Here is a 27,977-nt window from a genome sequence, read left to right on the forward strand (position 1 = left end):
TTGCTACACCCACAATAACATCAGCTAAACATGTAAATGTGACCATTTGATTTGATTTGATTCAGTCTATCTCCTGTTTCTGTAGTGTTAGACAGCTTGATGTACACGTACAGCCCCGGGAAAGGACGCTAGTCTATCGCAGGACCTTAGCCAATATATCTCTTTAATGCTACCGCTTCGATCACACCGACAGTGTCACGGCATTCTGGTCCATCAGAATTACATTCATTTCCAGTGAAACGCTGCGTTTGCCTTGCAGCATTGCGTTGCAGAAGCAGTTGCAGTGCGTTCTGTGCGGTGCGTACGTTGGATTTATCGAACGTATGCGTCAAACTGTATTCGTAGACGGCTTGACAGAAATGGTAGCAGAAGGTGAATGTTGAACTTTTGTTGCACACATATCCAGATGACGCTGCGTACTATTTTGTGTAACGACGCTGTCGGTGTGTTGGAAGCGTAAGTGACAAGCAGAGGCGTCATGTAAACAAAACCATCAAACTTGATACGAGGCTGAAAAGTGGCACCTTGTATGAAACTGCCATGTGAAATGGTGTTGGTTTTGAATTCCAATCCATGATTTGAGTGATTGTAGCAGCTCTGTCTCTCTCCTCTCTCTCTATATATATCAGGTTTGAAGGCAGTAGGATGATCCAAGTCATGCTGTTGAAGTCTCTACTGCAGGTGAGATATACATTATACTGTTAAAGTCTCTACTGCAGGTGAGATAGACATTATACTGTTAAAGTCTCTACTGCAGGTGAAATATACTTTATACTGTTAAAGTCTCTACTGCAGTTGAAATATACTTTATACTGTTAAAGTCTCTACTGCAGGTGAAATAGACTTTATACTGTTAAAGTCTCTACTGCAGGTGAGATATACATTATACTCATTGTTCAAAGCAGGATAGAAGTCAGTCAATCCAGGAAGTAAACTGACATTAAAGTAAAACAATTGAAAAAATGTCATATATTTTCAAAAACTTTTCAAGAAACTGAAAAGTAGAAAAATATTTTTTTCAAAAGTTGTTGATAAAAAATAAAATAAAAAATCATATCACTGCCTTCAATTGAAATGGCTACAAGCCTGACACAGAGATTATATATCACGTTCTACATGTCAAAATGCTAGCAGTGAAGCAGAGGTTAGAGACGGGGAGATAACCAATGGTAGCAGAAGTTAGAGACGAGGAGATAACCAATGGTAGCAGAGGTTAGAGACGAGGAGATAACCAATGGTAGCAGAGGTTAGAGACGGGGAGATAACCAATGGTAGCAGAAGTTAGAGAGGAGATAACCAATGGTAGCAGAAGTTAGAGACGGGGAGATAACCAATGGTAGCAGAAGTTAGAGACGAGGAGATAACCAATGGTAGCAGAAGTTAGAGACGGGGAGATAACCAATGGTAGCAGAAGTTAGAGACGAGGAGATAACCAATGGTAGCAGAGGTTAGAGATGGGGAGATAACCAATGGTAGCAGAGGTTAGAGATGGGGAGATAACCAATGGTAGCAGAGGTTAGAGACGAGGAGATAACCAATGGTAGCAGAAGTTAGAGACGAGGAGATAACCAATGGTAGCAGAGGTTAGAGACGGGGAGATAACCAATGGTAGCAGAGGTTAGAGACGAGGAGATAACCAATGGTAGCAGAAGTTAGAGACGAGGAGATAACCAATGGTAGCAGAGGTTAGAGTCGAGGAGATAACCAATGGTAGCAGAGGTTAGAGACGGGGAGATAACCAATGGTAGCAGAAGTTAGAGATGGGGAGATAACCAATGGTAGCAGAGGTTAGAGACGAGGAGATAACCAATGGTAGCAGAAGTTAGAGACGAGGAGATAACCAATGGTAGCAGAAGTTAGAGACGAGGAGATAACCAATGGTAGCAGAAGTTAGAGACGGGGAGATAACCAATGGTAGCAGAGGTTAGAGACGGGGAGATAACCAATGGTAGCAGAAGTTAGAGACGGGGAGATAAGCAATGGTAGCAGAGGTTAGAGACGTGGGGATAACCAATGGTAGCAGAAGTTAGAGACGTGGAGATAACCAATTCAGAGACAGATTGAAGATATATAGCTATTGTCACTGGTCATATTCCCCTCTGTTACTCCTGTTATTGCTAAGACCATAGACCCTAATATGTCTCTCTCTCTCTCACTCTCACTCTCCCTCTCTTACTCTCTCCCTCTCTCTCTCCCTCACTCTCTTACTCTCTCTCTCTCTCTTTCTCTCTCTCTCTCTCTCCCTCACTCTTTTCTATCTCTCTATCTCCCTCACTCTCTTACTATCTCTCTCTCTCTCTCACTCTCACTCTCACTCTCCCTCTCTTACTCTCTCCATCTCTCTCTCCCTCACTCTCTTACTCTCTCTCTCTCTTTCTCTCTCTCTCTCTCTCCCTCACTCTCTTACTATCTCTCTCTCTCTCGCTCCCTCACTCTCTTACTCTCTCTCTCTCTCCCTCACTCTCGTACTCTCTCTCTCCCTCACTCTTTTTCTCTCTCTCTCTCCCTCACTCTCTCTCTCTCTCTTCCTCTCTCTCTCCCTCTGTCTCTCTCTCTCCCTCCTCTTCCTCCTCCCCCAGGTGACAGAGCGGTATGAGAGTAGTAACATGCTGGCAGCTCTGCCCTCGTCCTTCTTGGAGCCTCTCCTCTCCTTCACCTTGATGGAAGATCCTGAGATCAGGCTGCTGGTACTCTCCATACTCATCAGCCTCATAGACAGACATCAGAACACACACAAGTTCACCCTCCTCAGGTCAGTGTCACACACACACAAACGCACTCAAGTTCTATGTTCCATTGAGTTGTTGGTAAATGCTGGTCAGGCATTAGCAATCAATGAGAAGCAGCCAGGTACGACGTGATGTGTCCCTCGTCTCTCTCCATCTCGTTCTTTCTCTCACTCTCCTCAGCATCCTTTCAGATATCTCAGTCCTCAAGCTGAAGGTGGACAAGTGTTCCAGACAGGACAACCTCTTCATGAAGAAGGTGTGTGTGTGTTTTTGCTGTAATGATTGCTGTAAAGTTCACAACCATGTAACCTCCTGTAAATGCAGTTTAACTAAACTCTTCTCCTCTTATGAAAGATGAATGGTTGTAAAGTATTGTAACGTTTGCTGTGTGTGTAGCACGGCCAGCGCCTCTACAGACACATCTTCCTGACTTGTTCTGAAGAGAACAGTGGGCGGAGCCACTACCAGGCTCTCTACACCCTATTGGCTCTCCTCAGTGTGGAACTGGCCAATGAGGAAGTGGTGGTGGACCTGATACGCCTGGCCCTCGCACTGCAGGTAGACACACACATACATACACATACACACACACATACACACACACACACGCACGTACACACACATATATACACATACACACACACATACACATACACACATACATACACCACGACCACGACCAGCACCACGACCAGCACCATGACCAGCACCACGACCAACACCACGACCAACACCACGACCAGCACCACGACCAGCACCACGACCAGCACCACGACCAGCACCATGACCAACACCATGACCAACACCACGACCAACACCACGACCAGCACCACGACCAGCACCATGACCAGCACCATGACCAACACCATGACCAGCACCACAACCAGCACCACGACCAGCACCATGACCAGCACCATGACCAACACCATGACCAACACCACGACCAACACCACGACCAGCACCACGACCAGCACCACGACCAGCACCATGACCAGCACCATGACCAACACCATGACCAACACCACGACCAACACCATTACCAGCACCATGACCAGCACCACGACCAGCACCATGACCAGCACCATGACCAGCACCATGACCAACACCATGACCAGCACCACGACCAGCACCATGACCAACACCATGACCAACACCATGACCAGCACCATGACCAGAACCATGACCAGCACCATGACCAGCACCATGACCAACACCATGACCAGCACCATGACCAGAACCATGACCGGCACCATGACCGGCACCATGACCGGCACCATGACCGGCACCATGACCAACACCATGACCAACACCACGACCAGCACCACGACCAGCACCATGACCAACACCATGACCAGCACCACGACCAGCACCACGACCAGCACCACGACCAACACCATGACCAGCACCACGACCAGCACCATGACCAGCACCACGACCAGCACCATGACCAACACCATGACCAGCACCATGACCACCACCATGACCAGCACCATGACCACCATGACCAGCACCATGACCAACACCATGACCAACACCACGACCAGCACCATGACCAGCACCATGGCCAACACCATGACCAGCACCATGACCAACACCACGACCAGCACCACGACCAGCACCACGACCAGCACCATGGCCAACACCATGACCGGCACCATGACCAACACCATGACCAACACCACGACCAGCACCACGGCCAGCACCACGACCAGCACCACGACCAGCACCATGACCAACACCATGACCAGCACCATGACCAGCACCACGACCAGCACCACGACCAGCACCATGACCAACACCACGACCAGCACCACGACCAGCACCATGACCAGCACCATGACCAGCACCATGACCAGCACCATGACCAACACCATGACCAGCACCATGACCACCACCATGACCAGCACCATGACCACCATGACCAGCACCATGACCAACACCATGACCAACACCACGACCAGCACCATGACCAACACCATGACCAGCACCACGACCAACACCACAACCAGAACCATGACCAGCACCACGACCAACACCACGACCAACACCACGACCAACACCACGACCAGCACCACTGCCAGCACCACGACCAGCACCATGACCAACACCATGACCAGTACCATGACCAACACCACGACCAGCACCATGACCACCATGACCAGCACCATCACCAACACCACGACCAACACCATGACCAACACCATGACCAACACCACGACCAGCACCATGACCAGCACCATGACCAACACCACGACCAACACCATGACCAACACCATGACCAACACCACGACCAGCACCATGACCAGCACCATGACCAGCACCATGACCAACACCATGACCAATACCATGACCAGCACCATGACCACCATGACCAACACCACGACCAGCACCATGACCAGCACCATGGCCAACACCATGACCAACACCACGACCAACACCATTACCAGCACCACGACCAGCACCACGACCAGCACCATGACCAGCACCATGACCAGCACCATGACCAACACCATGACCAGCACCACGACCAGCACCACGACCAACACCACGACCAGCACCACGGCCAGCACCACGACCAGCACCACGACCAGCACCACGACCAGCACCACGACCAGCACCTCGCCCAGCACCATGACCAGCACCATGACCAACACCATGACCAGCACCACGACCAACACCATGACCAGCACCTTGACCAGCACCACGACCAGCACCATGACCAGCACCATGACCAGCACCATGACCAGCACCATGACCAACACCATGACCAGCACCATGACCAACACCATGACCAACACCACGACCAACACCACGACCAGCACCACGACCAACACCATGACCAGCACCATGACCAGCACCATGACCAGCACCATGACCAACACCATGACCAGCACCATGACCACCACCATGACCAGCACCATGACCACCATGACCAGCACCATGACCAACACCATGACCAACACCACGACCAGCACCATGACCAACACCATGACCAGCACCACGACCAACACCACAACCAGAACCATGACCAGCACCACGACCAACACCACGACCAACACCACGACCAACACCAGACCAGCACCACTGCCAGCACCACGACCAGCACCATGACCAACACCATGACCAGTACCATGACCAACACCACGACCAGCACCATGACCACCATGACCAGCACCATGACCAACACCACGACCAACACCATGACCAACACCATGACCAACACCACGACCAGCACCATGACCAGCACCATGACCAACACCACGACCAACACCACGACCAACACCATGACCAACACCACGACCACCACCATGACCAGCACCATGACCAGCACCATGACCAACACCATGACCAATACCATGACCAGCACCATAACCACCATGACCAACACCACGACCAGCACCATGACCAGCACCATGGCCAACACCATGACCAACACCACGACCAACACCATTACCAGCACCACGACCAGCACCACGACCAGCACCATGACCAGCACCATGACCAGCACCATGACCAGCACCATGACCAGCACCACGACCAGCACCATGACCAACACCATGACCAGCACCACGACCAGCACCACGGCCAGCACCATGACCAGCACCACGACCAGCACCATGACCAGCACCACGACCAGCACCATGCCCAGCACCATGACCAGCACCATGACCAACACCATGACCAGCACCACGACCAACACCATGACCAGCACCACGACCAGCACCACGACCAGCACCATGACCAGCACCATGACCAGCACCATGACCAGCACCATGACCAACACCATGACCAGCACCATGACCAACACCATGACCAACACCACGACCAACACCACGACCAGCACCATGACCAACACCATGACCAGCACCATGACCAGCACCATGACCAGCACCATGACCAACACCATGACCAGCACCATGACCAACACCATGACCAACACCACGACCAGCACCATGACCAACACCATGACCAGCACCACGACCAACACCACAACCAGAACCATGACCAGCACCACGACCAACACCACGACCAACACCACGACCAACACCACGACCAGCACCACTGCCAGCACCACGACCAGCACCATGACCAACACCATGACCAGTACCATGACCAACACCATGACCACCATGACCAGCACCATGACCAACACCACGACCAACACCATGACCAACACCATGACCAACACCACGACCAGCACCATGACCAGCACCATGACCAGCACCACGACCAACACCACAACCAGAACCATGACCAGCACCACGACCAACACCACGACCAACACCACGACCAACACCACGACCAACACCACGACCAGCACCATGACCAGCACCATGACCAGCACCATGACCAGTACCATGACCAGCACCATGACCAGCACCATGACCAGCACCATGACCAGCACCATGACCAGCACCATGACCAGCACCATGACCAGCACCACGACCAACACCATGACCAGCACCATGACCAACACCACGACCAGCACCATGACCAACACCATGACCAGCACCATGACCAACACCATGACCAGCACCACGACCAGCACCATGACCACCATGACCAACACCACGACCAGCACCATGACCAGCACCATGGCCAACACCATGACCAGCACCATGACCAACACCACGACCAGCACCATGACCACCATGACCAACACCACGACCAGCACCATGACCAGCACCATGGCCAACACCATGACCAGCACCATGACCAACACCACGACCAGCACCATGACCAGCACCATGGCCAACACCATGACCAGCACCATGGCCAACACCATGACCAGCACCATGACCAACACCACGACCAGCACCATGACCAGCACCATGGCCAACACCATGACCAGCACCATGACCAGCACCATGGCCAACACCATGACCAGCACCATGACCAACACCACGACCAGCACCATGACCACCATGACCAACACCATGACCAGCACCATGACCAGCACCATGGCCAACACCATGACCAGCACCATGACCAACACCACGACCAGCACCATGACCAGCACCATGGCCAACACCATGACCAGCACCATGACCAACACCACGACCAGCACCATGACCACCATGACCAACACCACGACCAGCACCATGACCACCATGACCAGCACCTCAGAGCGACAGAAAAGCATGAAACTATTCATAACATGGTATTCGTTTGTAGTGGCTCTTTAACCCTTTACAATGCCTGTATGGATAGGGATAAATATAAAGTTTTTTTCTTGGAAACAATTATAAGATTAAAAAAACTGACAAGGTTTTGAGTGAGAGTAACTAACTGGCGTCTCCAAGTGGCCACACACACCTCTCCAAAGTGTGCACAGTTTTCCTACGTCATTTCAATGGACTTCTATGACTCAAATAAGAGTCTTTAATTATAAGGTGCTTTTTTTGAGCTCTCCTTGCTGTGCCGTTGAGGAACTAGAGCAAGGACACTTGTTGTCGTTTTATTTGGAACACAACCCTGCATCCCGGGCCTTCACACAAACGGCCCATTATGAATCCGGGTCAGGTGGGAATCATTTGAAAGCTTGTTCTATTGCCGACATGACTAGCTAATGTATAAAATACGACCTTACAGTACTAGGCTTTCACAAGGCAATTCCAAGAAACAGACCCACAACACACACACACACACACACGCACACATACACACATACAACACACACCTAATCACATATATTTTCTAAACATTCAAAAACCTCTGGGTTCTCTTCCTGGGATCCTGTGGTATCTGATTGGTTGTCTCCCCATGTTAGGACCTGGCCTTGGCCAATGATGAGAGACTCTCTCTGTATAATCGCTGTGCTGTCCACGCCCTCTCTGCTGCCTACCTCAGCCTCATCTCTCAACTCACCACCGTCCCTGCATTCTGCCAGCACATCCAAGAAGTAAGTAGGTGTGTGTGTGTGTGTGTGTGTGTGTGTGTGTGTGTGTGTGTGTGTGTGTGTGTGTGTGTGTGTGTGTGTGTGTGTGTGTGTGTGTGTGTGTGTGTGTGTGTGTGTGTGTGTGTTCATGCTGCTGTGTCCTCCCTCCCTAGGTGATAGAGCTGAGACAGAAGGAGGTACCCTACCTGCTGCCTGAAGACATCTTTATTGAAAACCCCAGGTACACATACTGTAGACAAACATACACAAACACACACACACACACACACACACACACACACACACACACACACACACACACACACACACACACACACACACACACACACACACACACACACACACACACACCTACTGTGTACGGTAAAACTTAAAATAAACGCAGAGTCTCAAATAGCAGCCTGTGCCTTTTATTAACCAGGCAACGACTCACATTTCAGCAAATAAACAGCAAATGTTTCAAATAAACGACTGTTTCAAATAAACTACTGTTTCAAATAAACGACTGTTTCAAATAAACGACTGTTTCAAATAAACGACTGTTTCAAATAAACGTCTGTTTCTAATAAACGTCTGTTTCAAATAAACGACTGTTTCAAATAAACGTCTGCTTCAAATAAACGTCTGTTTCAAATAAACGACTGTTTTAAAATAAACGACTGTTTCAAATAAACGTCTGTTTCAAATAAACGTCTGTTTCAAATAAACGACTGTTTCTAATAAACGACTGTTTCAAATAAACGACTGCTTCAAATAAACGACTGTTTCAAATAAACGTCTGTTTCAAATAAACGACTGTTTCAAATAAACGTCTGTTTCAAATAAACGACTGTTTCAAATAAACGTCTGTTTCAAATAAACGACTGTTTCAAATAAACGACTGTTTCAAATAAACGTCTGTTTCAAATAAACGACTGTTTCAAATAAACGACTGTTTCAAGTGAACGACTGTTTCTAATTAACGCCCGGTCTAAATGAATTGTTCATTAGTTTACCGTGAATTACCATAACTTGTTTACAAGGTTTAATGTTTAATTTGTTACATTAAATAATTCAGTACTGACTTGGAAACAATTGTCAGTCATTTGTTTTTATAGCCAATATGAAACTGCTAGCCATTGGCTGCTAACAGCTGAGCACTGCTAGCCATTGGCTGCTAAAAGCTGAGCACTGCTAGCCATTTGCTACTAACAGCTGAGCACTGCTAGCCATTGGCTGCTAACAGCTGAGCACTGCTAGCCATTGGCTACTAACAGCTGAGCACTGCTAGCCATTGGCTGCTAAAAGCTGAGCACTGCTAGCCATTGGCTGTTGACAGCTGAGCACTGCTAGCCATTGGCTACTAACAGCTGAGCACTACTAGCCATTGGCTGCTAACAGCTGAGCACTGCTAGCCATTGGCTGCTAAAAGCTGAGCACTGCTAGCCATTGGCTGCTAAAAGCTGAGCACTGCTAGCCATTGGCTGCTAACAGCTGAGCACTGCTAGCCATTGGCTGCTAACAGCTGAGCACTGCTAGCCATTGGCTGCTAACAGCTGAGCACTGCTAGCCATTGGCTACTAACAGCTGAGCACTGCTAGCCATTGGCTACTAACAGCTGAGCACTGTTAGCCATTGGCTACTAACAGCTGAGCACTGCTAACCATTGGCTGCTAACAGCTGAGCACTGCTAGCCATTGGCTGCTAACAGCTGAGCACTGCTAACCATTGGCTGCTTACAGCTACTGGCGAGTACAAAAATGGTCAACAACTTCGGGAGTACAAACCTCAAACGGAAGTACAGACCCCCAACGGGAGTACAAACCCCCAACGAGAGTACAGACCCCCAACGAGAGTACAGACCCCCAACGAGAGTACAGACCCCCAACGAGAGTACAGACCCCCAACGGGAGTACAGAACCCCAAAGAGAGTACAGACCCCCAACGAGAGTACAGACCCCGAACGGGAGTACAGACCCCCAATGGGAGTACAGACCCCCAATGGGAGTACAGACCCCCAATGGGAGTACAGACCCGCAACAGAAGTACAGACCCCCAACGGGAGTACAGACCCCCAACGGGAGTACAGACCCCCAAACAGAAGTACAAACCCCCAGAAATCAGCCAATCGCCTTCTAGTGGCCAAAGCAAGAACTGCCGGTAATGAGGAGAATAATTATTCAGTCAAGGAAGTATTAAAAAAAAAAAATAGAGTCATACTAAGACACAAGAAACATGACACAGTGTGTAAATGATAACCCATTAGTGCAGGAAATGTATTAAGAGACTGGAAGTGAATGCTGGAATTAAACAATTGCAAATGAGCAAAAGCTGTGTTCGTTAAGAAAATAGACACCCGGCTCAAATAGAAATCTGTCTCTAATAAATGCCTGTTGTGTCCAGTGATTTAATATAAATCCCGGGCTACTCATTGAAGTTTTACGGTAACTAAGTCCTCCAACAAATGCTGCTCTTTGAAATAAAACATCTGCAACACATTTCACAGTTCAAGCAAATCTCACTGTGCTGTAATAATGTTGATGATAATGCTAATGCTAATTATGACGCGAATGCTAATCATAACGCTTATGCTAATGATAACGCTAATGCTAATGCTAATGTTTATGCTAATGCTAATTATGACGCTTATGCTAATGCTAATCATAACGCTAATGCTAATGCTAATGCTAATGATAATGTGTGTTCCCAGAGTTCCAGAGTCTCTAGAGCGAGTGGAGGGAGAGGTGTTGTTCCAGCAGTTTCAGATCGCTGAGGTGCTGGGAGGAAGTGGCTACAACATAGACATCCTGAACACACCGTTCACACCCCAGATCACAGGTACACACACACACACACACACACACACACACACACACACACACACACACACACACACACACACACACACACACACACACACACACACACACACACAGACCTGAGTAGTACACTCCCCAACTCACTGGTACCCCCCACACACACACACACCATAGCAGACAGCTGTATGTGTCTCACCGTAGCAGACAGCTGTATGTGTCACACCGTAGCAGACAGCCGTATGTGTCACACCGTAGCAGACAGCCGTATGTGTCACATCGTAGCAGACAGCTGTATGTGTCTCACCGTAGCAGACAGCTGTATGTGTCACACCGTAGCAGACAGCTGTATGTGTCTCACCGTAGCAGACAGCCGTATGTGTCACACCGTAGCAGACAGCTGTATGTGTCTCACCGTAGCAGACAGCCGTATGTATCACACCGTAGCAGACAGCTGTATGTATCACACCGTAGCAGACAGCCGTATGTGTCACACCGTAGCAGACAGCTGTATGTGTCTCACCGTAGCAGACAGCCGTATGTGTCACACCGTAGCAGACAGCCGTATGTATCACACCGTAGCAGACAGCTGTATGTGTCTCACCGTAGCAGACAGCTGTATGTGTCTCACCGTAGCAGACAGCTGTATGTGTCACACCGTAGCAGACAGCTGTATGTATCACACCGTAGCAGACAGCCGTATGTGTCACACCGTAGCAGACAGCCGTATGTGTCACACCGTAGCAGACAGCTGTATGTGTCTATGTGTTGTAGATGAGGATCGCCTGTCGAAGAGGAAAAGTATAGGAGACACCATCTCTCTTCAGATGGACATGGACCCACGATATAGCCCAGAGAGAGAACAGGTAGACTGTGTGTGTTCTCTCTGAGGCCAGGATTCAATCAGATCAGTGGTATCACGCCTGAGCTGACAATTGCATAGCTTTTCATTGCTTTTGTTTATGCAGTGTCAGAGGTGGATCTGCGTTAGGCCTGCACGAGGTCACTGTTACAAAACCACAGCCGCCCTTACATTCCATCCGCGTTAAAAAATTTGAAATAAATTACTAGTGCTGCTATGTCATAAACCCTCAAAGTTCCAGAATGAGGTGAAAATGGCGGCCATCTTGGTCAGGGAGAAATCCAAACCAGTCTAATTTTGGAATGAATGGCGGCCATCTTGGTCAGGGAGAAATCCAAACCAGTCTAATTGAAATGAATGGCAGCCATCTTGGTCAGGGGGAAATCCAAACCAGTCTAATTGGAATGAATGGCAGTAGAGGGATAATCCTGATTTTACTTCAACTGGAGAAAAGTAAGGCATGTGATACATCAGAAATATAAAATAGAATTATTGTCAACCTAAAATATTGTCATGTACTGTTAGTTTACACAGGTTTTTTACAGCATAGATGTAAATGTCTCAATTCTTGGAAAACCGTGGGTGTTATTATACATTATAAACTGGGTGGTTCGAGCCCTGAAGGCTGATTGGCTGACAGCCGTGAGTGTTATTATACATTATAAACTGGGTGGTTCGAGCCCTGAAGGCTGATTGGCTGACAGCCGTGAGTGTTATTATACATTATAAACTGGGTGGTTCGAGCCCTGAAGGCTGATTGGCTGACAGCCGTGAGTGTTATTATACATTATAAACTGGGTGGTTCGAGCCCTGAATGCTGATTGGCTGACAGCCGTGAGTGTTATTATACAATATCTTCCTTGTCCAATCATCTCCCGTTGTCAGTCAGTGTCTGGCTGTGGATTGAATGCATTGTTTGAATGTTGGCATATTCACAATTGTTTAGAAAAAAAATGATGAAACCATTCCTCTAAAATTGACTGGCTAGCCAGGTAACAAACATACAGTGTATTTAAAGTCTTCAAAATTCATAATTGTTCACAATATCTTATCGCAGCACTGTCTGACCATGGTTGACCAACTCCCTTAACAAAATGTCTGACCTTGTCATGCCCTGACCGTAGAGATCTTTTTATTCTCTATGTTTGGTTGGTCAGGGTGTGACTCGGGTGGGAAACTCTATGTTCTTTATTTCTATGTTTTGGCCGGGTATGGTTCTCAATCAGGGACAGCTGTCTATCGTTGTCTCTGATTGGGAATTGTACTTAGGCAGCCTGTTTTGCCACCTTTAGTTTTGTGGGATGTTGTTTTTTTGTTAGCTCTGTGAAGCCTACAGAACGTGACGTTCGTTATTCTATTGTTGTTTTGTTTTGTGTTCTGAGTGAATAAAGAATCATGACCACGTACCACGCTGCACCTTGGTCCACTTCTTCCGACGGGCGTTACAGACCTTTTATATCGTCATAACAAGGTTCATGTCCATTCTAGTATTGTAATTTCTATGTCTATGACAACTCAAATGTTTATTAATAATTAAACAAAAAGAATAGTGATTTATATCAGCCTAATCGAGTGGTGTAGATTATATCACACATTCCAGTGTTGGAACTTGATTTGACAGCTCGAACACATCTACACCTCCGACACCGCCAAAACACATCTACACCTCCGACACCGCCAAAACACATCTACACCTCCGACACCGCCAAAACATGAGCAATGAAAAGCTATGCGTTTGTGGGCTAGCACGAATTGAATCCCGGCCTAACTCTCTCATTACTATCCTTGTTGTCCACGGATTGAATCCCGGCCTAACTCTCTCATTACCATCCTTGTTGTCCACGGATTGAATCCCGGCCTAACTCTCTCATTACCATCCTTGTTGTCCATGGATTGAATCCTGGCCTAACTCTGCCATTACCATCCTTGTTGTCCATGGATTGAATCCCGGCCTAACTCTGCCATTACCATCCTTGTTGTTCACGAATTGAATCCCGGCCTAACTCTGCCATTACCATCCTTGTTGTTCACGGATTGAATCCCGGCCTACAAGAATTTCGCTACACTCGCATTAACTTCTGCTAACCATGTGTATGTGACAAATAACATTTTATTTTATTTTATTTTATTTGAACTCTCTCATTACCATCCTTGTTGTCCACAGAAATCTCCAGCAGAGCAGATCACCTTTGAGACTCTGAAGAATGCCATCGGTAAGATTGACACACACACACACACACACACACACACACACACACACACACACACACACACACACACACACACACACACACACACACACACACACACACACACACACACACACACACACACACACACACACAAACACACCAACCACCAACAACAACCACATAGTGAATACAACAAGTCTTATTGCTTTAAATAAAAGCACATTTTAATCTCTGTCTTTCAAAACATATCGCCTTTCAAAACAAATTGTCTTTCAACACAAATTGTCTTTCAAAACCTATGATTGTTTTCAGATGTTTTGAAAGACAATAACCCCCTGCCCCACCCCACTCTCTCTTTGTCTCAGTGGATAGTGTGAATGGTGAAGAGCAGGAGAGGGAGAAGAGAAGACTGGTGGTAGAGAGGTTTCAGACCGCCCCCTTCGAGGAGATCGCCGCCCACTGTGGGGCCAAGGTGAGTCTTGACCCCTGACCTTTAACCCCTGACCTAGAATGAAATAGAATGGCTCTGTTTTCCGTGCTCCTGACCAGTCTATTTTGTGTATTTTTTAGCTGCTTTTAACTTTTTTTGTACATGTTTCCGCCATAATTTCATCTATATTCTTTGTAGCTGTCTATTTACCACCACAAACCGACATTGCCACTAAGACAGTACTCAACGAGCTGTATAAGGCCATAGGCAAACAATACATTGCTGATCCAGAGACAGTGCTTCTAGTAGCTGGGGACTTTTAATGCAGGAAAACGAAGGTCAATGCCACAGATGTCACACGTTTTGAGGAAGCGTGCGATTGGCATGCTGACCTCAGGAATGTACAGCAGAGCTGTTTGCCCCGGAGAATTTAATGTTAATGAGTCATTTCTCTACCATAAACTAAATCCAATGTCATTTTAGAGAATTTTTACAGTACGTCCAACTGGCCTCACAATCACAGACCACGTGTATGGTGTTGTGTGGGCAAGTGGTTTGCTGATGTCTACGTTGTGAACAGAGTTCCCCATGGTGGCAGTGGGGTTATGGTATGGCATAAGCTACAGACAACGAAATCAATTGCATTTTATCGATGGCAATTAGAATTCACAGAGATACTGTGATGAGATTCTAAAGCCCATTGTCGTGCCATTCATCCACCACGATCACCCCATGTTTCAGCATGATAACGCCAGGCCCCATGTCGCAAAGATCTGTACACAAATCCTGGAAGCTGAAAATGTCCCAGTTCTTCCATGGCCTGCATACTCACCAGACATGTCATCTACTCAGCATGTTTGGGATGCTCTGGATAACCATGTATGACAGAGCATTACAGTTCCCGCCAATATCCAGCAGCTTCACACAGTGGGACAACATTCCACAGGACACAACCAACAGCCTGATCAACTCTATGTGAAGGAGATGTGTCGTGCTGCATGAGGCAAAATGGTGGTCACACCAGATACTGACTAGTTTTCTGATCCACACCCCTACCTTTTTTGTAGTTAAGGTGTCTGTGACCAACAAATACATATCTGTATTCCCAGTCATGTTTAATCCATAGATTAGGGCCTAATGAAGTTATTTCAATTGACTGAAACAGAAACATCTTAGAAATTGTTCCATGTTGCGTTTAATTTTGTTCATTTAACTTTCTTTGCGCTGACTCTCTTGCATGTACACTCACTGGACTCTACGCACGCACACACACACACACACACACACACACACACACACACACACACACACACACACACACACACACACACACACACACACACACACACACACACACAGACGCACAGACGCACGCACACACACACACACACACACACACACACACACACCCACGCACACACACACACACACACACACACACCCACGCACACACACACAAACGCACGCACACACACACACACACACACACACACACACACACACACACACACACACGCACGCACGCACACACACACACACACACACACACACACACACACACACACACACACACACACACACACACACACACACACACACACACACACGTACATTCACATTCCTTCACACTCTTCACACACCCTGTTTATTATCTATCAAAGTCCCTTTACCCCTGACCTACATGTACATATTACCATGACTAGCCGGTACCGCTGCACATTGACTCGGTACCGGTACCACTTGTATGTAGCCTCGTTATTGTTATTTTATTATCACGGCCGTTGTAAGAAGTGGACCAAAGCGCAGCGTGGTGAGCGTACATATTCCTTTTATTATTAGAAATGACGCCGACAAAAACAATAAACTATACAAAACAACCGTGAAGCTTAAGGGCTATGTGCCACAAACAAAGTTAACTTCCCACACAGAAAGGAGGGAAAAGGGATACCTAAGTAAGGTTCTCAATCAGAGACAACGATAGACAGCTGTCCCTGATTGAGAACCATACCCGGCCAAAACATAGAAATACAAAATCATAGAAAACAAAAACATAGAATGCCCACCCTAAATCACACAATTATGGTCTTACTATTTTTCCTTGAGTTTATTTTTCACTTTTCTTACTTTTTTAAAAACTTATTGTGGTAAATGTTTCACTGTGAGATCTACACCTGTTATATTTGACTGACCTCTAACCTCTGAAAGTACCACCATGAACAAAATAATAAGTGTGTGTGTGTGTGTGTGTGTGTGTGTGTGTGTGTGTGTGTGTGTGTGTGTGTGTGTGTGTGTGTGTGTGTGTGTGTGTGTGTGTGTGTGTATTCCAGTCCTCCCTGCTACAGAGTAAGCTGGACCAGATCTTTGAGCTGACAATCAGGCCGCCTCCCAGTCCCTCTGGCTCCGCCTCCCAAGGCCAGACCCCCACCCGCTCTGTTCCTGTCTACGAGATGAAGTTCCCTGACCTCTGTGTTTACTAGAGACACACACACACACCCACACACACACAGCACACTCTCACACACACCCTGACCTCTGTGTCTACTAGAGACACACACACTGACCTCTGTGTCTACTAGACACACACACACACACACACACACACACACACACACACACACACACACACACACACACACACACACACACACACACACACACACACACACACCGGTCTGTATCCTGGTCTGTATCCTGGTCTGTGCCCCACTGCTGTCTCTTTCTAGTGGGGACAATCTATAGAATCCCTGCTGTCTCTCTCCAGTGGGGACAATCTATAGAATCCCTGCTGTCTCTCTCTAGTGGGGACAATCTACAGAATCCCTGATGTCTCCCTCTAGTGGGGACAATCTACAGAATCCCTGATGTCTCCCTCTAGTGGGGACAATATACAGAATCCCCACTGTCTCTCTCTAGTGGGGACAATATGCAGAATCCTTGCTGTCTCTTTCCAGTGGGGACAATCTACAGAATCCCCGCTGTCTCTCTCTAGTGGGGACAATATGCAGAATCCTTGCTGTCTCTTTCCAGTGGGGACAATCTACAGAATCCCTGCTGTCTCTTTCCAGTGGGGACAATCTACAGAATCCCTGCTGTCTCTCTCTAGTGGGGACAATCTACAGAATCCCTGCTGTCTCTCTCTAGTGGGGACAATCTACAGAATCCCTGCTGTCTCTCTCTAGTGGGGACAATCTACAGAATCCCTGCTGTCTCTCTCTAGTGGGGACAATCTACAGAATCCCTGCTGTCTCTCTCTAGTGGGGACAATCTACAGAATCCCTGCTGTCTCTCTCTAGTGGGGACAATGTATAGAATCCCTGCTGTCTCTCCCTAGTGGGGACAATCTATAGAATCCCTGCTGTCTCTCTCCAGTGGGGACAATATGCAGAATCCCTGCTGTCTCTCTCTAGTGGGGACAATCTATAGAATCCCTGCTGTCTCTCTCTAGTGGGGACAATCTATAGAATCCCTGCTGTCTCCCTCTAGTGGGGACAATCTATAGAATCCCTGCTGTCTCTCTCTAGTGGGGACAATCTATAGAATCGCTGCTGTCTCTCTCTAGTGGGGACAATCTATAGAATCCCTGCTGTCTCTCCCTAGTGGGGACAATCTATAGAATCCCTGCTGTCTCTCTCTAGTGGGGACAATATGTAGAATCCCTGCTGTCTCTCTCTAGTGGGGACAATATGCAGAATCCCTGCTGTCTCTCTCTAGTGGGGACAATATGTAGAATCCCCTCCATTGAAATACGAGCGGAATACCCCAACCGTCATTGCATGTATTTCCATGTTGTTGTGTGTTTGTATACAGCAATAACTCTATATAGTTCAGCAATAATGTGACACCATAAGATGATACAGAACGTCTGTTATGTGTATGTGTGTGTGTACATACGCTGTACATTCATGTGTGTTTACTACTGAATGTGAACCAGTGACTAAAGTGAATGTTATTGAGTGTTTAACACTGACGCATCCATGTACTGAGGAGTGTACCACAAAAGCAGGACCACACCGTCAGCCAGATTACTGAAGTTACTAAGAAATATATATATATTGTTTCAATTTATAAAATGTCACTTTTAAGTCCGTCTTCAGTATGAACCACAGAAAGTTAGCAGTTTTTTTTTTAAATTCTGCTTTGTGACATCATACCCCCCCCTGTACCACTGTGTACTAATATCAATCAAACAACGGTGTCCGTATCTAATCTACTCTATTATATTATACTCTGTTCTATTCTGCTCTGGTGTACTCTACTCTACTCTATTCTACACTACTTTGAACTCCTCTACTCTACGCTATTCTACCCTACTCTACTATATTCTACTCTATTCTGCTCTACTCAATTCTACTCTGTTATATTCTATTCTACTCTACTCTATTCTACACTATTGTACTCTATTCTACTATATTTTACTCTACTATATTCAACTCAACTCTATTCTGCTCTATTCTACTCTATTCTACTGTACTCTATTCTACTATGTTTTACTCTACTATATTCTACTCTACTATATTCTGTTCTACTCTACTGTACTATATTCTACTCTACTCTACTATATTCTGTTCTACTCTTCTATTCTACTCTACTGTACTATATTCTATTCTACTCTACTCTACTATATTCTGTTCTACTCTACTCTACTATATTCTGTTCTACTCTTCTATTCTACTCTACTGTACTATATTCTATTCTACTCTACTCTACTATATTCTGTTCTACTCTTCTATTCTACTCTACTGTACTATATTCTATTCTACTCTACTGTACTATATTCTACTCTACTGTACTATATTCTATTCTACTCTACTGTACTATATTATACTCTACTCTACTGTACTATATTCTATTCTACTCTACTCTACTGTACTATATTCTATTCTACTCGACTCTACTATATTCTATTCTACTCTTCTATTTTAATATACTCTATTATTCTCTATTATATTCTACTCTACTCTATTCTACTCTGTTATATTCCACCGTACTCTATTCGTATCTACTCTAATCTACTCTACTTTATTTTACTCTATTCTATGCTACTCTATTCTACTCTATTTTATTCTACTCTACTATATTCTACTCTATTCTACTCTACTATATTCTACTCTGCTCTATTCTACTCTACTCTATTCTAGTCTACTCCATTCTACTCTATTTTATTCTACTCTATTCTATTCTACTCTACTCTATTCCTCTCTACTCTATTATATTATACTCTATTATATTCTACTCCACTCTCTTCTACCCGAATATACTCTATTCTACTCGATTCTATTCTACTATACTCTACTCTATTCTATTCCGCTCTACTCTATTATATTATACTCTATTCTACACTTCTCTATTCTACTCTATTCTACACTACTCCACTCTATTCTACTCTACTCTGCTATATTGTATTCTATTCTACTCTACTTTTCTCTACTCTACTATGTTCTACTCTATTCTACTCTATTCTATTCTACTCTTCTACTTTACTCTATTCTATTCTACTCATCTACTCTATTATATTCTACTCTGCTCTACTTTATTTTACTCTATTCTATTATATTCTACTCTATTATATCCTACTCTACTATATTGTACTCTACTCTATTATATTCTACTCTATTCTACTCTTTTCTACTATACTATATTCTATTCTATTCTTCTCTACTATATTCTATTCTACTCTATTATATTCTACTCTATTCTACTTTTTCTACTCTATTCTATTATATTTTAGTATTTTCTATTATATTCTACTCTATTCTACTCTTTTCTACTCTACTATATTCTACTCTATTCTCTTCTACTCTACTCACTGTGTCAGTGTAATCTCTGTTTCCACTAATATTCTGAATGTCAATATTTAATCAAACTCTGAAAACAGAATCCTGTCAAACAAGACATGCAGAGTGATGCTGTGACGTCTTGTTTGAGATCTGATACTGACGCTCTGATGTTTTGTTCTGTGCGTGTGTGTGTGTGTGTGTGTGTGTGTGTGTGTGTGTGTGTGTGGGTGTGTGTGTGTGTGTGTGTGTGTGTGTGTGTGTGTGTGTGTGTGTGTGTGTGTGTGTGTGTGTGTGTGTATGTGTGTGAAAGACAAAGTGTCTCTTTCACTTCATCTGTTGTAGTTGTTATACTGAAACCAATCTAGTCACAATATTCATGACAAATCATAACAAAATCATTGATTTGTTCTAGTTGATGAATATTGGTGATGGCGTGTGATTCAATGATTTTGTCCCTTGGTATTATCGTGATCATGCATTGAAACGTATTGTTCTGTTATTGGACCTCTGTGTATGTTCCCTACCAGTCGCATGGCGGCATTGGTTTGTACACCTGTCTGTTAAAGTATGGTGTGTGTGTGTGTGTTGTCTTACTCTTCCCTGACTCTGTGCTGTTATGTCTAATTGTTTCTCTCTGTCACTGCTGTACATAGAATAATGAATATACAATTAAAATATAGAATTTTAACAGATGTGTGTTTGTGTGTGTGTGTGTGTGTGTGTGTGTGTGTGTGTGTGTGTGTGTGTGTGTGTGTGTGTGTGTGTGTGTGTGTGTGTGTGTGTGTGTGTGTGTGTGTGTGTGTGTGTTTGTGCTGTGTGTCAGTAAATGAAAACTGCTAGACTGTGGTTGCTTGCAATAAAAAAAAGTATTGTTGAATCAGGGGTTGGAACCAGTTCAGGGAACAGAACTGAAAAATAACAGCATTTTTGGAGGAAAGGAAGCAGAACCATTTTTGTCAAATCTTTTTAAAAAACAATGAACTATTATTGATACTTTTTTTGGGCAGAGTAAATTTAAGAGCTATTTTGTAAAACTGTGTTGATTTCATGTGTAAAAAAATGTACGAAAAGGAACTACATGAATCATTACTTGTTTTGGGTTGGAACCGGTTCAGAACTTTCTTTTCTTGTCGGAACACTGGAACGGAACTGGTTCAGAACGTTCCTTTCTTGTCGGAACACTGGAACGGAACCGGTTCAGAACTTTCTTTTCTTGTCGGAACACTGGAACGGAACAAAAATAATAGAGGTTCTGTTCGTAATGGAACGATTGGAAAATTATTTCAGTTCCATCCCCTGGTTGGAATATTTCATTTATCATTTACAAAAATATTACATTCCAATAAATAATGAAATCATCACTCAGTGACAACAGCATGGTTCTGTACAGAGTTAGGATTTATTGGAGACAAAATTACAGTATTAGCTAACATCATCGCTACATCAGAGGACAGTGCTTTTAGCCAATCACAAAACATGTCTGTCTCCTAATGGCAAATCAAATGAGAGCTTACTGGCTCTAAGTCCTACAGTGACTTTCTCTTCCTCCCTCAACCCTGGAAATTGTATTTCCTCTCCCCCAATGCCCTCTTGTCTTCCTCCCGCCCTTTTTCCTCCCTCCCTCACTGCTCTCTCTTCTGCTGTCCGTCTTTGATAATGACGTTTTTGAACAGTGTGAGCAGTGGTTTCTGACTGCGCTCGTCCCAGCTTTTCATGAACCCTCCATAGCGCTTACTGGCGGGCGGTCCGCTCCAGCGGAAGTGGTTCATCTTATACGAGCCGTCTTTCTTCTCCTGAAGACTAAACACCCCCCCCAGGCCCTCTGCCTCGCCCCCCTCCTCAGTCCCAGCCTCCAGGGAGGGGTACATGCCATCGTCGGTGCCCAGCTCTCGTCTCATCTCGCTGGGAAACGCCTCGGAGGACTCCTCCTCCACACCGTTGGTGTAGACCTTCACCGGCCTGCGCTTACGGCCCACAGGCTTCCCCCAGCGGAAGTGTTCCATGGAGTAGGAACGCTTAGCCTGTGGGGGGGCGCTGTTCTGCTGCTCCGAGGGGTACAGGGGGGAGGATGGGGAGAGGAGCGACAGAGGTAAGTAGGGGGGAGGAGAGTCAGAGTCAGAGGGGGACAGGGGTTGGAGATGCTCCTTGACGGGGAAGATGGGAGATTTGGCGGTGAGGTCAGAACGACAGAGCTGGATACACTCCTGGGAGGAGGAGGGAGAGGAGGGAGAGGGGGGAGAGAGGAGGAAGAGGGGAGAGGAAGGAGAGGGAGAGGAAGGAGAGGAGAGGAGGGAGAGGAGAGGGGAGGGAGAGGAGAGGAAGGAGAGGAGATGGGAGGGAGAGGAGATAGGAGCGGAGAGGAAAGAGAGGGGGGAGAGAGAGGAGGAAGAGGAGAGGGGAGAGAGAGGAGGAAGAGGAGAGAGGAGAGAGAGGAGAGGTTAGGTGTGTAGCAGTAAAATAACACTCAGTCGTAACCACTCTCTTACATACTTGAGCTTACAACATTTGGAAAACATTCTGCTCTTTCTTTGCAATGTTTCTAGCTCACCAAGATGTTGTTTTCAGAGCTGAGGTCATAACAGTGAGGGTTCTCCCAGCACTGACCTTTCACCCCTCTGACCACGCCCACCACGGCCACAGCCAATAACCACGCAGGACACAGCATCTTCACCTTGCACACACACAGAACACAGTTATACACACACTCACGGCATGATGCGGCTAAACTACACTCTCAGAAAAAATAGAGAGGGATATGTAGCATCATTTGTCCCTGTAGGAGAACCCCCTGAAAACAGGTGAAGATAGAACCATTTCCAGGTCAGATGGACCCATGGAACCCACCTGGGTTCAAAAGAAGCTTGGTTCCAACTAGAACCTGTAAAAGGATGCTATTTTGGAACCAGAAACAGTTCTATCTGATCTTAAACATTTATATCTGGAGAAATGAATTCTCTGACGGTTCCCCTACAGGGACACATGGAGCCACATACAGTCCACAACACTCTGTAAGTAAGCAGCATAGGTGGAGTTTACTGCCGTAATCGACTTCTGGACGTCGTCATTAATTGAAGGATTGCAGATGAGGGTGACAACATTTCTTAACTCACGACTCAATGACACTTTATATTTTCCCTAAAAAGCTCATGACTCAGGTGTTACTGATTGACGGACGGACGGACTGATTGACGGACGGACGGACGGACTGATTGACGGACGGACTGATTGACGGACGGACGGACGGACGGACGGACGGACGGACGGACTGACTGACTGACTGACTGACTGACTGACTGACTGACTGACTGACTGACTGACTGACTGACTGACTGACTGACTGACTGACTGACTGACTGACTGACTGACTGACTGGCTGACTGACTGACTGACTGACTGACTGACTGACTGACTGACTATGAGCTAACACCACTTTTCTCACTTTTTTCAGTGAACAAGTAAATAATATTTAACATCAATTATAAAACCCCATTGCAGCAGAGGATTAGATGTGATTTAGTGAAACAATGAGAATTTTGTAAAATGATCATGTTAATTAATGGCAATAATTTTAAAGAACTATATAATTATATAATTTGAATTATCATTACAACATAAATAATTACTAGATAATTAGAAATACAAACTTTTGAATTCAGTATTCTGTTTATAATAATTCTCAAATCTAAAGAATATTAATCTGATGTCACCAACCTGTCACCAAAGCTTCTCTCTTCTCTCTTCTCCTCTCTTTCTCCTTTCCTCCAACCAGTCTATCACTTTTCTCTTCCGAGGAGTTGTCCTCTTAAGTGTCTGCACTGTTGTCCGTCTGTGTGTCCGAGAGTGTGTGTGTCTGAGAGTGTGTGTGTGTGTCTCTCTGTCTCTGGCCCTCTCTTTTATACCTGAGTGACGGTGGTTCTCAAGGCCACCCAGAGCCACGGGTTACCCCCCCCCCCACCACAGCCCTTAAGAAAAGAAAGCCACACACACACACACACACACACCAGAGGGATTAAGTGTGTACACCTGATGGGCGTCCAACGCATAACAAACAGCATAACAAACGTCCAGTCTTTGTCCACCAGTTAGGGACATGAACGTCAACGGAGTGAACAGGTGGATTATCGAGGGTCTGCCATGCCGTCAGAAGAGGAAGCTTCTGTCGTCTGTATGCTGAAGGTGTGGAGTTACTCTGGTCTGTGTGTTGTCCAGGGGCTCTGACTGACAGCTGGCTCTTTTGTCTACTGGATTTAACACCCGTCACCTGTCTGGATTAACACCTTTTAAGAGGCTGTGTCAATTCTGGGTCCATACATGTTAGGAGGAAGATATGAAGACATGCTAGGAGCAGGAATAGATGCTAAAAACCTGCGAAATCGTGATTTTGTCTAAATAACCAATGACGAAAAAACCCAAACACCAGATCTACTGCTGGTCGTTAGCTATCGGGGGCCCCTTAGTATAAAGACAGATCAATAGTGGCGTTTATGTTGACAGAGTCTGTCCACCAGAGATTAGAGGCTGTGTGTGACAGACAGGATGGAGTGACTGGAGGTTGGAGGGAGGAGAGAATAGGAGGGTGGCAAGACGGTGATGACCTCTGTTGACCTCCTCTTATCAGTGCTCCGGCCATTCAACAGGGACCTGCTCTCTCTGTCAGCGGCCGTTCACATTCAATTCACACACACACACACACACACACACACACACACACACACACACACACACACACACACACACACACACACACACACACACACACACACACACACACACACACACACACACACACACACACACACACACACACACACAGGGTTCATTCAATAGGAAACTGCTGGTGACAAGGTCTCAGAGTGTCTAACTTCATTCTAATTCTAGAAATGGACAAGAGAATATCCATTAGTCCACAGATCTGACCTTGGTTTGTTGTGTACGGGCCTGCGGATTGACACACACACACACACACACATTGGGGGCGCAAAGAGCTTTAATGGTTTGTGGAGTGGAGGAGGCATTTAGTGAATGACCTCATTGATGGAAACACACAGGTACACTCTGAACGTCTCCTCTTAGATGGAACAGTTTATTGACAGAGTTTCCCATTATGTGAAGACAAAAACTACAATAACATCGGCTTGAATGCGATCATCTTACATTCGTTGTTATCATCTCTGACAGGGAAGATGTGATAGAAAGCAATCATCTTACATTCGTTGTTATCATCTCTGACAGGGAAGATGTGATAGAAACAGGAGGACAGGACATCACTGGGGGAAGCAGTGAAGAGTTTAAAACCAGACTAGGGGGGAATCTCGATTGCATCTCCTAGATTCCTCTGATCATGTTTCCTCCACTCCTTCTCAAAATGAATTGGAAGAGAAGATCAGAGGGGAGAGGAGGAACCTTGGATTTTCCCCTTCAATGGAGGTGAGAAAGAGAAGACAAGGAAAAGAAGAAATGCAACAGCGATTCACCCGAGTGCTCAAGAGAAGAGTCCTGAGACATGGGGGGACATGAGGAGACATGGGGGGACATGGGGGGACATGAGGAGACATGAGGAGACACGAGGAGACATGGGGGGGACATGAGGAGACATGAGGAGACATGGGGGGACATGAGGAGACATGGGGGGACATGAGGAGACATGGGGGGACATGGTGGAGACATGGGGGGACATGATGGAGACATGGGGGGACACGGTGGAGACATGGGGGGACATGATGGAGACATGGGGGGACATGATGGAGACATGGGGGGACATGATGGAGACATGGGGGGGGCATGATGGAGACATGGGGGAACATGGTGGAGACATGGTGGAGACATGGGGGGACACGGTGGAGACATGGGGGGACATGATGGAGACATGGGGGGACATCATGGAGACATGGGTGGACATGATGGAGACATGGGGGGACATGATGGAGACATGGGGGGACATGATGGAGACATGGGGGGACATGGTGGAGGCCTTATGAGCATCAATGGACTACTTTAATTCTAACCACTAACACACCTGATTCAAATAATCACGCTAGCTGTCTATCCAGGGGCTCTGCACTGATGCACTGTGTGTGTCTGTGTGTGTGTGTGTGTGTGTGTGTGTGTGGTGTGTGTGTGTGTGTGTGTGTGTGTGTGTGTGTGTGTGTGTGTGTGTGTGTGTGTGTATAGAGTCCAGTGAGTGTACATCAAGCCTGTATAAGAGAGTCAGCATTGACTCAGTGAGCATAGCCTTTTAAGAAAGGCCGCCATAGGCAGACCTGTGTGATTGAATTGTGAGTTGGCGGCATGGTCTCTGGTATAGGATCCACTGTAATAAAGGTCAGTGGGTCATCTCTCCACCCTCATGGTCTCTGGTATAGGATCCACTGTAATAAAGGTCAGTGGGTCATCTCTCTATTTCATGGTCTCTGGTATAGGATTCACTGTAATAAAGGTCAGTGGGTCATCTCTCTATTTCATGTTCTCTGGTATAGGATTCACTGTAATAAAGGTCAGTGGGTCATCTCTCTATTTCATGGTCTCTGGTATAGGATTCACTGTAATAAAGGTCAGTGGGTCATCTCTCTATTTCATGGTCTCTGGTATAGGATTCACTGTAATAAAGGTCAGTGGGTCATCTCTCCATTTCATGGTCTCTGGTATAGGATTCACTGTAATAAAGGTCAGTGGGTCATCTCTCTATTTCATGGTCTCTGGTATAGGATTCACTGTAATAAAGGTCAGTGGGTCATCTCCCTATTTCATGGTCTCTGGTATAGGATTCACTGTAATAAAGGTCAGTGGGTCATCTCTCTATTTCATGGTCTCTGGTATAGGATTCACTGTAATAAAGGTCAGTGAGTCATCTCTCTATTTCATGGTCTCTGGTATAGGATTCACTGTAATAAAGGTCAGTGGGTCATCTCTCTATTTCATGGTCTCTGGTATAGGACCCATCTCTCCATGACAAAGACATTAGAACAAGCCATGTTTTAGTTCCTACAGTGCTGTTGGTGCTAGGGCCAAAAACAATATATCTCTCCATCTCTCTATGTCTTTCGTTCCCTCTCTGTCTCTCGCCATCCCCTATCTTTCCTTCCTCCTCTCTCTCTCCCCCTCTCTGTCTCTCACTCCCTCTCCCCCTCAGAGGAGGCTGGTGGGAGGGGGAGTTATAGGAGGACGGGCTCATTGTAACGGCTGGAATGGAATGGATGGAACGGAGTCAAACAGGTGGTTTCCATTTGTTTGATTCCATTTAGTTTATGCCATTCCAGCCATTTACAATGAGCCCGTCCTCCTATAGCTCCTCCC

The 27,977-nt window shown here is 46.2% G+C and overlaps 3 protein-coding genes across 7 annotated transcripts in view; 1 reads left to right on the forward strand and 2 right to left on the reverse strand.

The window, feature by feature from the left end:
- The window catches only part of LOC120060129 (protein EFR3 homolog B-like), a 36,491-nt gene extending 19,009 nt beyond the window's left edge, over positions 1–17,482 (forward strand). For 3 of the 5 annotated variants that reach the window (XM_039009226.1, XM_039009229.1, XM_039009225.1), the window contains exons 12-22: positions 630–681; positions 2,580–2,752; positions 2,910–2,985; positions 3,126–3,287; positions 8,500–8,631; positions 8,781–8,848; positions 11,318–11,445; positions 12,198–12,289; positions 14,450–14,498; positions 14,843–14,949; positions 17,235–17,384. In XM_039009226.1, the coding sequence (XP_038865154.1) occupies positions 630–681; positions 2,580–2,752; positions 2,910–2,985; positions 3,126–3,287; positions 8,500–8,631; positions 8,781–8,848; positions 11,318–11,445; positions 12,198–12,289; positions 14,450–14,498; positions 14,843–14,949; positions 17,235–17,384 (1,189 nt within the window). Of the gene's footprint in view, positions 1–629; positions 682–2,579; positions 2,753–2,909; positions 2,986–3,125; positions 3,288–8,499; positions 8,632–8,780; positions 8,849–11,317; positions 11,446–12,197; positions 12,290–14,449; positions 14,499–14,842; positions 14,950–17,234 lie in introns of those variants that run through there. The other 2 variants (XM_039009224.1, XM_039009230.1) reach the window with 2 other exon arrangements.
- The window catches only part of LOC120059732 (E3 ubiquitin-protein ligase TRIM9-like), a 1,105,060-nt gene that overhangs the window by 489,844 nt on the left and 587,239 nt on the right, over positions 1–27,977 (reverse strand). The gene's annotated exons all lie outside the window — the stretch shown is intronic.
- On the reverse strand, positions 22,307–23,352 carry LOC120060135 (pro-opiomelanocortin A). The gene is made up of 2 exons (XM_039009239.1): positions 23,233–23,352; positions 22,307–22,888 (listed from the first exon to the last, which is right to left on the reverse strand). The coding sequence occupies exons 1-2, from the start codon at positions 23,347–23,349 to the stop codon at positions 22,307–22,309; spliced, it is 699 nt and encodes a 232-aa protein (XP_038865167.1). The 5' UTR covers positions 23,350–23,352.

The sequence above is a fragment of the Salvelinus namaycush genome, chromosome 15 (genome assembly GCF_016432855.1).
Source record: "Salvelinus namaycush isolate Seneca chromosome 15, SaNama_1.0, whole genome shotgun sequence".
Taxonomy (NCBI): Eukaryota; Metazoa; Chordata; class Actinopteri; order Salmoniformes; family Salmonidae; genus Salvelinus; species Salvelinus namaycush.

Bases quoted from the DNA above. Each gene is read 5' to 3' on its own strand.
- LOC120060135 (XM_039009239.1), bottom strand. From the start codon at position 23,349: ATGCTGTGTCCTGCGTGGTTATTGGCTGTGGCCGTGGTGGGCGTGGTC. The intron at 22,889-23,232 runs GTGAGCTAGAAA...TCCTCCTCCCAG, and splicing joins GCTCTGAAAACAACATCTTG to GAGTGTATCCAGCTCTGTCG.